Source organism: Cnephaeus nilssonii, assembly GCF_951640355.1.
Source record: "Cnephaeus nilssonii genome assembly, chromosome: 16".
Classification (NCBI taxonomy): Eukaryota; Metazoa; Chordata; class Mammalia; order Chiroptera; family Vespertilionidae; genus Cnephaeus; species Cnephaeus nilssonii.
In genome coordinates, this window is record NC_137087.1 from 50,435,789 (window position 1) to 50,450,681 (window position 14,893).

General features: G+C 36.2%; 1 protein-coding gene across 2 annotated transcripts in view; it reads left to right on the top strand.

Moving 5' to 3' along the window:
- MXI1 (MAX interactor 1, dimerization protein) overlaps positions 1 to 14,893 on the top strand; it is a 73,330-nt gene that overhangs the window by 20,160 nt on the left and 38,277 nt on the right. For both annotated transcript variants that reach the window (XM_079793499.1, XM_079793500.1), the window contains exon 3: positions 14,379 to 14,408. In XM_079793499.1, coding sequence (XP_079649625.1) covers positions 14,379 to 14,408 — 30 coding nt within the window. The remainder of the gene's footprint in view (positions 1 to 14,378; positions 14,409 to 14,893) is intronic.

Sequence of the window (14,893 nt, forward strand, 5' to 3'; positions counted from 1 at the left end):
ACCAAGTCTGGAGCAACACTGCTCAGCCAGGTGGGTTCTTTTACCAGCACCCCTGGGGATGTGGCCCTTTTAACATAATGAAGGGTAGGAACCATAACCTGACTTGGCGTAGAAGGGAAGGAATAGAACCTGGAGAGACAACCAAACAAGTTCTTTTTTTTTTTTAATATATTTTATTGATTTTTTTACAGAGAGGAAAGGAGAGGGACAGAGAGATAGAAACATCGATGAGAGAGAAACATCGACCAGCTGCCTCTTGCACACCCCCTACCGGGGATGTGCCCGCAACCAATGTACATGCCCTTGACCAGAATCGAACCTGGGACCTTTCAGTCCGCAGACCGACGCTCTATCCACTGAGCCAAACCGGTTTCGGCCAAACAAGTTCTTGCTGGGATTGAGTGGGAGGTCTATGATTTGGAGGGGCAGTAGGCTGAGAGGCTTTGCAGCACGCATACATGCATGCGGCGACATGCTACAAGTAATCTTGGGCCCAGCTTTAAACTTGGGATGATCCAAGAAGAATTTTTTAAAATCAGAAATATCCCAGGCAGGACATAAAGCAGAATTAAGGGTTTTGTTCAAGGAACAGACATATCGTATTAGGTAGAGTAGGAAGTTAGTGGGCATGGTCTGTTGATTGTTGAAGGATGAAGGGGAAGAACATGCTATGAAAGTTTTGCCTTTTAGTAAGATTGAATTGGCAAGGGAGAAAAAAAAAAAAAAGGAAAGATGCTTATTCTTCAGTCAGAACAGACCCCTAGAAAATGTTTGTCTGGATGTACTCAGACACAGTTGACTTCCATTTTTTGAAAATTTTTGGTAGTGACTGGCTGTCTCTTCAGTGTTCTTGTTCGAGAGGGCCAGTGAATTCTAAGGATTCATCTCATGAGAATTTCAAAAGGCTGTCTTAAAAGAAAAGCAACAGATGCTGCCTTTTCCAGGGATGAGAGGAATTGAGATGTTTCCCCCCTGATTCCCAAAGCTTTGTCTAGAGAATATAAACATGCACTTTGGAGGGGCAGAGAGCAATCTCTGAAGGCTGTGGAGAAAGCCTGACAAGCAGTTGGATAGTCACCTAGGTAGGCAGCAGGATGAGGGGCTCTTACTGATGGATGCAGGAAACCCGAAACTCCCATAGAGGACAGAGCTAAAAAGGTTACTAGATTTTCCCATTCTGCATTTATAACATCACTGAAGCCAAACTCGGATTCGCTCTTCTCCCTTTGACTCGTCTATAAAGCTGTATGCTTCCTTTTTTGGCTCTTTTCTTCAAGATTATTCTGTGTTTTTTAAACTTACTTTAAAAATAATTAACCAGAAGCTTAATATACCGTATTTATGTTTATGTGTGGGTCTAGAGGGTTTATTGTGGTATAGTAGGTTTGGGATGAAAATATATAGTATGATAAGCATCATTTAAAAAATGTAAGTATAAATTTTCTTGCTCTTCATAGTTTCTCTGGTTAACGAATCAGCAGTTAAGACCTCTATTCAATAATTTGTGTGTTTTTTCAATCCATGTGTGGCTTAAAAAATATATATATTTTTAATTTGGAGACCTGAGAAGAGTACCAGCTTGAACACCAGACTTGGATTCTGTCATGCTACAAGTATTTATTGAGTCTTTTATCTAATAGATATCAGGTATATGACCTCATTGCATTTTCTCCCTGTCCCTTGACATTCTTATTTTTAAAATAAGGGGATAGACTACATATTCCCTCAAGTTCTATGACACTGATTTATTGACAGTTTTAGAGATCAGTTTCTCTATTATTCACTATACCACCCCATCATTTCAGATGTGACATTTTTATTAACAGCTCAAAGATTACAGAGACATAAATAAATGTGCATTTCTAGATTTTACCTATTATGTTACAGGTCATTAATAAGTCTTTGTCATCTTTGGACTCCTAATTTGCTCAAGTTGGGGTTTTGACTGAGTGATATTTCTCTTTCTTGCTAGTGTTCCTGTCAGGATTCTACTATTGTGTGTGGGACCACAGTGCTAATTACTGTGTGTTTTCATATAGCGTGTCAGAAAATTTGTAAAACTAGAAGCATTCTATGTTCTTATAGTACCCAAAGGAAAATAACTACATGTACATTGGACCACCTAAGACTAAGGAAGGTAATTTTTCATGGGAATATAAGTAGAGAGAGAAATAGATTTTAGAATATATTATATCAAGGTTCTCTCATGTGTGAGATTTAAACTGGGGCCTATAGATAAAAACTAGTATGTTAAAGTGAAACACTAGGAATTACTCCTCCTTACTGTTTTTGTTTTTTTTAATTCTCCATGAAGTAGGGGAGCCAAGAATTAAATTTCAGTATTGGAGTACTTGGGAAATAGTGTTGTTAGTCCTTTTGTAAGGGGAAACTGTAGACTTCCTGTTAACTTTAAGCCTATTACTGGACTTAATAGAGATTTTATTATACTGGTTACATAAAGCAGAAAGAAAGAAAACTTGTAAAAATTTTCCATTTATTAGTAATCTGAAACAAGGAAAGGAATAGAGTTTATGAGTATATATGTCTTATTTTCCTGACAAAAAAGCTATCTTTGTGGAAGTTGTTGTTCCTATTACGCATTTCAAACATTGGTCTTGTATACCATAAAATGACATTTGTTTCCTTGACATGGCAACATCTTTAAGATACAATGTTGATTGAGGTTTTCCCCCTAATAGTCTCAGATACAACAAGATATGCCTGATATCAAATGTTATTTTACAAATTTATGTTGCTAGTTGACTCCTAATATTATACATTTCTATTCTTCCTTTCCCCTAAGTCTTGAAATGCTACTTTCACAGACGTACAAAGGAGAGAGACTAAGTGCTATAATGTAATGTTATAAGCTGTACCCTGAAAATCCCAGTAGTTTTGACATTTGGCATCAGTGATAAGTAATTATTTCTTAAATACATGGTCGACTTTGCTGTAGTCTTGGTCTTGGGCTTCTGGCACCCTACCTGAAATCACCCTTGCTAAGATGTTACTGCCATTAGAGAGCCTGGCTACAATTGCTATCTGGTTTACTGAGGAGCATCAGATAAGCTCAAATTCCCAGATTATTTACTGTTTTGTTTCACAACAGAAAAATATCTCGAGATCTGTCATCTTTAAAATGCTGCTAACTCTATGTGGCTTCAGTGTGTGACACTGATTTCCTCCTAAGTATCTCTTCAATCTGCCTTCTGTCTTCATTACTACCCTCCTAATCTAAGACACCATCATCTCTCACCTGGACAACCGCCATAACCTCCTAACTGGTATCTCGGCAACCACTCTTACCCCGAAGATAATTCTGATGTTTCCTCCTATCTTTTTGCCCATACTCTGTTCTCTGCTGGGGAATAGTTTTTCTTCCCCTTTGGCCAATTTATCTCTGCCTAATAACACTCTTATTTCCTCTCACTCATAACTTCTTCAGGAAAGCTTCTCCTCACCTGCAAAAGTAAATCAGATGTTCACATACCTCATCACACCCTTATTTTTTCTTCTTACAGTATGCAGAAATATAGTTATCTGACTGATGAATTTATGTCTCATTCGCTGTACTAACTCCATGAAGGCAGGAATTGAATCTCTTCTCCTTAAAAATGTATCCCCAGTACCTATCACGGTGCCCTGTATACAGTAGATGTTTCTTAAAGAATGGAAGATTTTAAAACTCCAGGTAGGCTGTTCTAAGTTGAAACGGACTTTGTCTTTTGTGCTGCATACCATATTAGACTCTTGAAGGAGAAACGATAAAAGAATATGCAACTCTTGCTTTAGCAACCTCTTTGATTACTTTGTATTCTAAAGATGTTAATGATAACACATTTGGGAAGGAAAACAATATGTGATATTTGAAGAATAAAAATCTTCAAACCACCAGTTCTACAGAATGTGACAATTAATTTTAAAGAACATTTATTGTGTTCTTTGTCATGAAAATAAAATCTCAAAACTCATGTATGCAAAGAACCATATGTCTGTCAAATATTGGTATGTACCTGTGACATATACATAGTAATTGCATTATTTTTAAAGTGATCTAGAAAATAGTGAGTATCAATTTATGTTTGAATTTCAAGCTGATGAAAAATTTCTTCTCTTTAGTATCTTTTGAATGATTAACACATTCTGTGTGATATGTTCTGTGATACTGTCTTCCACTAAAATTGAGTTTAAATGAAAAATTCTCAAGAATTATTTATATACCTCTAAACAAACTCAGACTTTTCATTAAATGCTTCATTGAAGCATAAGTTTGCTGTTGCTGGGTTTCTTAAAGATATATTCCTTTGTGGAAATATCTTTTGAAGGAGACTTAAATGATCATGCCTTGTAAGTCAGTAGGGTAACTGTTTCTGTTCCTATTTGATGAGAGGCCTTTTGCCAGAATATTAAATATATGATGTGGAAGGTCACAAATCATAGAAAGGGAATTCAAAATTTCATCTTACATGGTTCTCTACTTTATGAAGGTAAGATATTACCACTCATTTTATGATCAAAGCACATGTGGCCTAGAGATGGTAAGTGATTTGCCCAAGCGTGATAGGTACAGGTAATGGTTGAGTTTAATATCCAATTGGATTTTAAGACTGTTGACCTGAAGAAAGCTTTCTCTTCTAAATTTCTTCTTACAAATGAAACAGCATTGCCTCATTTTGGATATAGCATGATTCTTCGTTATTTCTCAAGTGAAGACAGTTTTCCGGATTTTAATCTAATCAGAGAGGTTGGATGGTATGATTTGACAAAATATATGTCTAGACCCCATGTTTGGCCAATAATGCTGAGTATTTAATTGTAATTTTCTTAGTAAATCCTGCCTTTTTTGTTTATTTATTGCAAAAAGTGGATGATGGGACGTGAGCTACATTAGGGAAAGGACTTTGTAATGTTAGAGTGTTTGTATTGTCAGTGTAGATACCCAATAAATACATACTAATTGAATGAATGCGTGAATATTTTCAGCCCAGTTACATAGGTATTTTTAAATGAAATGTTGACATATGTTGAGAAGACTTTTAGAGAAATTTGGGCTTAGTTGATTGCCCTTTGTGTGAAACTGATCTAGGGATGTTTAATATTTTTATTCTCATTGTCAGTTTATTTTAGCAGGTACACTTATTGTAGACAAAGTTATGTTTTTTTCAACATTTGAAGTTGAGGCCCGTATTATGAGAAATAGCTGAGCAATGTGTTTCTTTTATTCTTTAGCAAACATTTAAGTATCACTAGGAATTTAATATTGGTTTGGTAAGTACCAGTATGTGCCATTTTCATAAGTTTGAAAAATAACTTGGATCTTAATGGTTAAGTAAGTTTAACAAGTGTGAGGCACTGTCTTAGAAGGTGAAGGTCTCTTATTCTGCTTGTCAACAGGAAGACTTGAATGTAAATGGTTATAACATTACTCATAATCACCAAAAGCTGGAAACAAAATATCCATTAGTTAGTGAATGGATAAATAAAATGTAGTATATTTATACAATGGAATATTACCCAGCAATAAAAAGAAACAAACTACTCATACATATAACAAAATGGATGAACCACAGAAACATTATGTAAACAAAGTCAGATACATATGAGTACATAATATATGATTCCAAAACTATAGAGATAGAAAGCACTCCCGTGGTGGGCTAGGGGATGGGAGTGGAGATGGATTGCAAATGCACATGAGGGAACTTATTGGAATGATAGAAGTTTTCTAAAACTGGATTATGGTAAAGGTTACACACCTGCACAAATTTACTGAAGCTCATTGAACTGTACACTTAAAATGGGTGAATTTTATATTATTTAAATTTACACCTGAGTAAAATGGTTTAAAAGAAAAGATAAACTGTTCTTATTTATTACAATAAAATAATGAAGAGCCTTGAACATGTGACAATGCTAAAAAGAACCTAAAGGTGGAATGAATGAAGATTAAGCAGATTCCTTTAACACTTGAAATAAACTAGTAAGTAGGGAGTATAGCTGGTTAGAAGAAGGCATCTCCACTTTCCTGAAGCTCCCAGAGCGAGAAAATTGAGCTGTACTGCCAACCTCACCTCCCTCACTCCCTTTAAGAACCACTTTTCCGTGATTCTTCGAAATAGATGTACAACATCTGTGTCTGCTTCTAGTACTATAGGGAGAAACAGGGTATATTAACAAGTAAAATTAGGACCAACTTCAAAAAAATGGACTTTATATTTATTATGGGTAATGCTGTTAAAATTCACTCCCTCACCCCCGTTCCCCCCACCCCCTCACCCCCGAATGAGTACCCGTTGAATGTTTTTTCATGCCTCTTTCCTGAAAATATTGAATTACAATTTGGAACTCAAGTGATTAAGGAGCACTAATATTTTCTCCATTTTTAAATGTTTTTAGACTGTTGCTCTGTAATAAAATGTTATTAACTAATGAAGTAGTCTAGATAATTAGTGGTTTATCTTCTTAAATTTCCTGTTTTAACCTTTGAAAATATGCTTAAGAGCAGTAATTGTGATCTTCAAAATTCTCTATAGTTTCCAATATTGTTCTCTCACCTAAGAAGTAATTATTTCACTAATAATGTATAAACTTTAGTATGTATTGGGTGCTTCTTAATTTCTGGCATTGCTAACATTAGAAAGCAAGCCAGGTATATTTATCTTAAATCCACTTAACATTTAAAAATAATATATGTAACATGTATGTACTAATATAAAGTAATATGTAAAGTAATATGTATATTAAACTGGCTCCAAACTTCTAATCACATGGTTGGTCTTTCTGGCATGGTCAGCCTCCAATGTGATTCATCTCCTTAGCATAAACTCAAGTGTGGTCCCAGGGCCCACCATGAATAATGGAGACATTGCTATAACTTGGGAAATTCTAAGGTTTTAGAAGCTCTGTCTCAGGAAGTTGGGACAAAGACAAGACAAATTCTTTATTGTTAAACTGATACTTTCCATACATTGTTGGGTTCTATTTGCTAATACTTTCTTAAGAATTTTTATGTCTGTGTTCACGAGGGATAGTAGTCTGTTTTTGCTTTGTTTTATTTGTTATCCCAGTGTAGTTTCTTTGTCAGGTTTTTGGAATCAGGGTAATAATACTGTCCTCAAAATGAGCTGGGAAATGTTCCCTCTCTCTTTATTTTCGGAAAGGTTTTTCTATAAGATTGGTATTATTTATTCCTTAAATGCTTGGTAAAATTTACTACTGATGATTTCTGGCCTAGAGTTTTCTTTGTGGGAAGGTGGTGTTTTGTTTTTTTTCTTACAAATTTAATTTCTTTAATAAATGCAAATCTATTCAGGGTTTTTAATTCTTCTTGAGTCAGTTTTAATAGCATGTGTTTTTAAGAATTTGTTCATTTCCTCTAAATTGTTGAATTTATTGGCATTAAAGTTGTTCATAATATTCTCGTATCATCCTTTTAATGTATATAGGAACTGTAGTGATAGGCCCTCTTTCACTCTTATTTGTACATACTAGTAATTTTTGTCTTTTTTTCTTCATTAGTCTTCAAAGAAGTTTATCAGTTTTGCTGATTTTTTTAAAGTCAGCTTTCAGGTTTATTGATATTGTTTCTGTTTTCTGTTTTGTTCACTCCTGTTCTTGGCATTATTATTTCTTTCCTCTACTTCAGAGTTTTTTGTTCTCAGCACTATTTTGGGCCAGATAATTCTGTTTTGAACATCATAGGTTGTTTAAAGCATCCCTGGCCTCTCCTTAGAAAATTCCAGTAACGTTTACCTAGTTGGGATGATAAAAAATGTCTCTAGATATAATCAAATGTCTTCTGGTGGACAAAACAGCTCACAGTTGAGAACCATTGCTTGACTTCTTTTGGTTCAGTTTTTTTCTTTTTCTAGCTTCTGAAGATGGAATCTTAGATCATTGATTTTGGGCTCCTCCAGCAGCAACATAAGGATTTAAAGCTAAACATATTTCTCTAAACACTGCTTTAGCTACATCCAACATATTTGATAGGTTGTGCTTTCATTATTTTTCAGTTCAGGATATTTTCTAATTTCTCTGCAGTTCATTCTTAGATTTGTGACACATCTTCCAAGTAGTGATTTTTTTTCTACCAATAGTTATGTTACTGTTACTGATTTCTAATTTAATTCCATTGTGCTTAGAAAACTTACTCTGTATGATTTTTGTACTTATAAATTTATTTTAAAAATTGTGCTTTACAAAGTGCATAACTTAGGAATATTTATGCAGTATGCCAAAGGATTTGTCAAAGACTTAAATTAGGGTGTTCGCTATAATTGAAAATGAATTGATTTTTTACAGAATTCAGTTTATATGTAATTTTTCCCTGTTTATTGAATATGTATGTATAGAAAAATGTACAAATCTTAAGAGTACAGCTTGATGAGTTTTCACAAAGGTGAAGAAATAAAATATTACAGACTCTTCTTAGAAGCCGTTCTCTTAACTCTTCCCAGTCACTGTCACCCCCCTCCCTGATTTTTGATACCATAAGTTAATTTTGCCAGTTTTGAACTTTTTATGAATGGAGTTACACAGTATGTATTTTTGTGTATTTGCCTTCTTTCATCCAACGTTACGTTGAAATTATGAAGATTCTCCCATGTTATTGCATAATAGTTGTTCATTCTCAGCTTTCTATACAATATTACATTATGTGAATATTTCACAACTTATTCATTCATTCTATTGATGGATATTTGAGTTGTTTCAGTTTGGGGCCAGTGAAAAGAATGAGCATTCTTTTGTATATCCTTTGGTGAACATATACGCATATATTAGTTTGGTGTATTCCTATAAGTGGAAATGTTTAGTCATAAGGTGTGTATATATTCAGCTTTGATATGTAAGGTTTAAGCAAAATTTTATTGTAGTTTTTGTTATGCATCCTTTTAGGCACTTGTTTTTTTGTGGTCTTAGTTATTATGGTGATGTGTTTTTGTCATTGTTAAAGAAAGCAATAAATTTCTTATGGTGCATTTTTTTCTAAAAGTCTGCAATATTAAAAAAATATTCTAAATCCCCACTATATGAGAATGTATTCATAATTGTATACTTGTATTATTGTACCAATGTTTTATAAATACAAGATAAAGCTTAAGAATAATAAATATAAATAGCAGTTTTACTATTCCACTAATTATTTTTCACCTCCTTCAGGTATTTTGCAGACCCTTTCTCTAAAGTTTTTCTTGCCCTTTGAGGTGTGTGTGTGTGTGTGTGTGTGTGTGTGTATACTAGTACACTTTATATATATACTAGCGTTCCCGTTGCAGAAAAAATCCTGCAATAGGGTTTCCTGCTGCACTCTACCCCACCCTGCCTGCTCTCCTCCCTTGTCCCCCGCCCCACGTTCTCCGCCAGCCCCCCTGCTTTTCTAACTTCTCCACCAGCCCGCTCTCCTTCCTTCTCCCCTGGCCCCGCCTCCGCTCCTCCCTTCTCCCCCGGCCCGCCTTCTCTGCCAGCCCGCCTGCTTTTCCCTTCTCCCCCGGCCCCGCCTCCGCTCCTCCCTTCTCCCCTGGCCCTGCCTCCGCTCCTCCCTTCTCCCCTGGCCCCGCCTCCGTTCCTCCCTTCTCCCCCGGCCCCGCCTGCTCAACTTGCTTCTCCCCCGGCTCCGCCTCCGCTCCTCCCTTCTCCTCCCCCCGGCTTGCTTGCTTCTCTGCAGCTTTGCTCCCTTCTGCAGCTCTTGGCTTCTTTCTACGTCGCGATATGCAAATTAGCCGCCATCTTTGTTGGGATAATTTGCATATTCGTCCTGATTGGCTGGTGGGCGTGGCTTGGCTGGTGAGCGTGGCTTGGACGTAGCAAAGGTGCGGTCAATTTGCATATTTGTCTATTATTAGATTAGATGTGTGTGTGTGTATACACATATATACTATACATATATACATATATATATACACACATATATACATATACATATCCTATCTAATAAAAGAGTAATATGCAGATTGATCATCACTGCAACACACAATATAGCTGCCCCCATGTGGTCAAAGATCCTGCCCCCATGTGGACACAAGATGGCCACTACAAGATGGCCAGCAGGAGAGGGCAGTTGGGAGGCACCCGGCCTGCAAGGGAGGGCAGTTGAGAGGGACCAGGCCTGCAAGGGAGGGCAGTTGGAGGTGATCAACCCTGCAGGAGAGGGCAGTTAGGAGTGACCAGGCCTGCAGGGGAGCAGTTAGGCATCAATCAGGCTGTCAGGGGAGTGGTTAGGGGGTGATCAGGCTGGCAGGCAGAAGCGGTTAGGGGCAATCAGGAAGGCAGGCAGGCAAGCAGTTGGGAGCCAGCAGTCCTGGATTATGAGAGGGATGTCCGACTGCCCAGTGGGATCGGGCCTAAACGGGCAGTCAGACATCCCTCGAGGGGTCCCAGATTGGAGAGGGTACAGGCTGGGCTGAAGGACAACCCCCCTCCGTGCACGAATTTCGTGCACCGGGCCTCTAGTATACATATATACATATATACATAAATATATATATGGAGTGTAAGCTTTAGGATACAGTTAGGAGATACTCATTTAGCTTCATAGAATATGTTCTTTTCATTGTGTGGAGGGCAACATCCATTAGGCACTTTAGGATTAGAAAGTAAGTGAGAAATACGTTAGTAAATTGGGAGTTGGCTCATTGATTCAACAAATATAGAGGTATTTTCTTTTACAAGAAGTGAATATTAATTCTGAGAATGGGGGCTTTTATTTTCCTTCCACAGTGGCACTACTCTTACAATATTGTGCAGTTTCAGTTCTGTGCTTCATCTTATTGACTGCCACCAAACTGCCCCCTAAAGAATTAAAAGTTTATGTATTAGAGCTGTGTAGTAGTCAATGAAAACTCACAGATCTGGTTGAGATAATGACTCCCAGTTAAATAGGGAATGTATTAACATGTCTGTCTTATAGGGATGTTATTTGTGAAAAAGATTGCCTGTAATTCAGTGGTAAAATGATAGAAATGTCATTCTCTCTGTCCTTGGAAGCTAAGCATTCAGAGTAAGGATGTCTGAAAGAAAGACAGTTCATTAGTGTTTGCTCTCAGAGGGGCATTTTAGTTGGAGAAGAAGAGTGGGTTAACCAGATGGATTATTCAGTTCATCTCAACCTTATAGAGAATTTATCATAATTGGATATTTCAGTGGCACATTATTGGAAGGGCTTGGTTGGACACACAGGCTCAGAAGAGCAAAGAGGTTGTTTCTGAGTGTGGCAGTATGTGATAAGTTCAGTTACTCATTTGTTGCTAGCATTATTTAGATCATTATTTTCTCTGTGTACATAATATAGTTAGGCATCTTCCTCTCTGTCATACCCTAAATCTTGTACTGTCCTCACAGCTGACTAAATAATGAAAATACCAATCTTTTCTTTCAGTTTCTTTTTTCATCATTTCATCATTTCATTATGGTGGTTTGTTTATTTTCAAGCTAATTCTGGATGTTACTGGGAACCTGTCAATTTGTCCCATGTAGTATACATAATACTTAATAATATTTATTAAAAACTAGAGGCCCGATGCACGAAGATTCATGCAAGAATGGGCCTTCCTTCTCCTGGCTGCCAGCACCACCTTCGGCTCTGGCCAGAGCTGCCTTTCCACCTTCCCACACTGACCAGAGGCCCAGAGCGGCTTGGGTGGTTCGGAATGCCTGCGTCCCGCCCTGCCCCCAACCGCTCAGTGACTGCATATGCAAAGTAACCTGCCATATTTGTTGGGTTAATTTGCATACTCACTCCTGATTGGCTGGTGGGTGTTGCGAAGGCAGGTCAATTAGCATGTTACTCTTTTATTAGTGTAGATAAGAATATTTGCAGTAGCTAACATTTCAGTTTTACAGATGAGGAAACTGTTAATCAGAGAGGTTAGAATTTGTCCTCACAGCCTAAGACAGCTTTGAACACTTAAGATACTCAATATTTGTTGACTTGAGATTATAGGCAAAGAACAACCATAAAAATAGGAGTAAACACTACTGATGCATTTTTTTTTTTAGTTTGAAAAACATGGCAGTGTGATAAAGATTTGTACATATATAATCATTTTTGCTTCTTAGTATTTGGAAATCGTGTTTAATTTTGCTAGTGGTATAACTAGATATGGCATGTATCTCCTGGTTTGGTGAAAAAGTTCATATTCTTAGCTATCATTTTATATTTTTTAGAAGATAAATGATAAAAATCTGAGAGAGGTGAGAAGAACTTGCTGTTGAAATTTTGTTCACAGCAGAGGGTCAAATTATGTTCTTTTGCTGCTCCTTTGATAATAGGCTCAATATAATATTGGAATTCAACAATTGGTTATCTTTGGGTATATTGTCTTTTGTTTTTATGGCCATATGTGAGATTGCTAAACTGTTTAGAATAGGTTTATGGTACACAGTCTACTTCTCTCTAAATAGACTGTTACCATTTATTACTTTAGTATTACATTGTTTTCATTTTACTTGTTCTGAGTTTTCTTCTCAGATGATGGTAATTAAACCAAAACTTACTAAGAGGGAGTGGGGAATTTTATTATTGATTACCCATTCAGATTTTTAATAACATTTCTGTTTTAAATCTCCTTAAAATGCCTTTTTCCTATTATAACTTATTGACTTACTTTGACATTTCAATCAAACAAAAAAGAACTTAAAACTTTTTATAAACACCTATATGATACTAGATATTTAGTTGTAATATAATTTACTTATTGGGTATTGAACTCTTGTCTCTGTTAGACTAAAAGTTCTATGTTTTTATAGTTTCTTCCATCTGAATTGTACATATCTTTGCCTTTAATTTGGCTGAACTCTCGAAGAATCCTAAGATTCTTTTTTTACCTCCTTTGATGGAGAAGTCCTTTAAGATAATCTCTTAAAAATGAATGTTAGTCTTTTTCATCCTGTGTCACTTGGACCTTATGAAACGGCCAAGAAAGCAAAAGATGGACAGGAAACAGTAACTCAGAGAAGCCTTTGGCTCTTGAACTAAGGCAGTGGGTAAAATGTCCACAAAATTATGAGACTGACAAAAACACTCTTATTGTTAAAATTTAGAAATTTGATTATTAAACATCCATTTGAAAAATAAATCAGATTAAAGTCATCAGTAATGTAATATTCTGAAGGCATTTAACATTAGCCAGAATACACTATATTAAATGGTTAAACGTTTTAGTCCTGGTGATAGGAGCTTAAATTCTCCTTTAAAGAAGTCCTGTTATTGTTACTGTTAAATTATTGTAAAAGTAATACATGTTCATTCAAGAAAGCTAGTATAACATAGTTCTGATAGTAGCTAACTTCAGAGTTTATTATATTCTGCTGTTCAGTATAATCTTGTTTATTCCCCATAACCGTAATATGAGGCAAGTATTATTGTTTTTCCTAGTTCATAGATGAGGAAACTGAGCACAGAGAAATTAAGGGACTTTAACAAGGCCACACAGTATTTGAACCCAGGCAGTCTGGCCGTAGAATCTGTGCCCTTCAGTATTCCTTGTCACCAGGTGGTTAAGAACTTGAGGTTTGGAGTAAGAAAGACCTGGGCTTAAATGATGGCTACCACTTACACTCTTGGGACAGGAGCATCTCTCTTGACCTTTCTAAGCCTTAGTAATCTTGTTTATAAAACAAGGGCTATTTAGGGGATAAAATGAGATAATGTATGTTAACTGCTTGGCACATTCTTTAGCAGACACTAGGCTTCTTCAATAGATGGTATTATAACAAATACTGATAAGCAAAATGAAAAAAAGTCACGAAAAGAAAACAACCATTGTTAGCATTTTGAGGTATATCCTCCCAGTCTCTTAAAAATGTGTTCCCTTATGTTATTATATCTTCTGCTTATGTTATTTTTCTCTCTTATAACTTTTCCTTGTTTATATTTTACACAAAAGGCAGGAAGGCTTGAATTTGTCTGTGTCACTTAGCAGTAAGGCAAGGCTGTTTCAGCTTCTATGCTGCCAAAACCTTTTCTCCCTATGTTTAGGAGTAAGTGGAGATGGAAGAGGACATAGAAATACATACACTTCCCCCCCCCCCTCATTTTAAACAAAAATGAGGTTATATGTGAATTAAAATTTCTGATATAATGTCTACAAATCAACAAAATGTGGGATAGCAGAAATAGGAAAAGAACATGTGCTAGTATTAATTTTATTAAAATAACAATGAAACTCCAGTTTTAGAATATTTAGAGTTATTAACTGAAAATACTATATCTGAGTGAACAGTCTATTTCTTCTTGATGAGTGAGATTATAGAAGTCTGATCATATATTGCATTATTAATAAATTCACTGAATGTGATACAGCAGTAACTAAACTAATCCCTCCTTTCTAAAGCCTTAGCAACAAAACATGGCTAATGCTCTTTTTTTCTTTTCCTTTTAGGTCTACACACAATGAGCTGGAAAAGAATCGGTGAGTCAGTGATGAGGTGCAGTTTTCATTTATGTTTAAAAAGCAAACTCAACATCTTACCTCTGAAAATAATGTACTAATGCATATGTAATCATATATATAGTATATATTTTTTAATATTTTTATTGATTTTTAGAGAGAGAGGAAGGGAGAGGGAGAGAGAAGCATTGATGTGAGAGCAGAACATCAATCAGCTGCCTCCTGCACGTCCCCTACCTGGGATTGAGGCTGCAACCCACGCATGTGCCCTGACCAGGAATCAAACTGGCACCTTTTTGGTGCCCAGGATGACACCTAATCAACACTGGCCAGGGCTGTATTTTTAAAAAAATGTACAGCATATCATGATTCTGCTATATATGTATTTTCTCCAAAAAAATACCTTAAATAGTAAGCTTATACTATCCAAACTGGAAATACATTTTTAAGTTCATTTCAATTTTGAGTTTATGGTATAGCCTTTGTTTCTGTCTCTGAAAACAGAT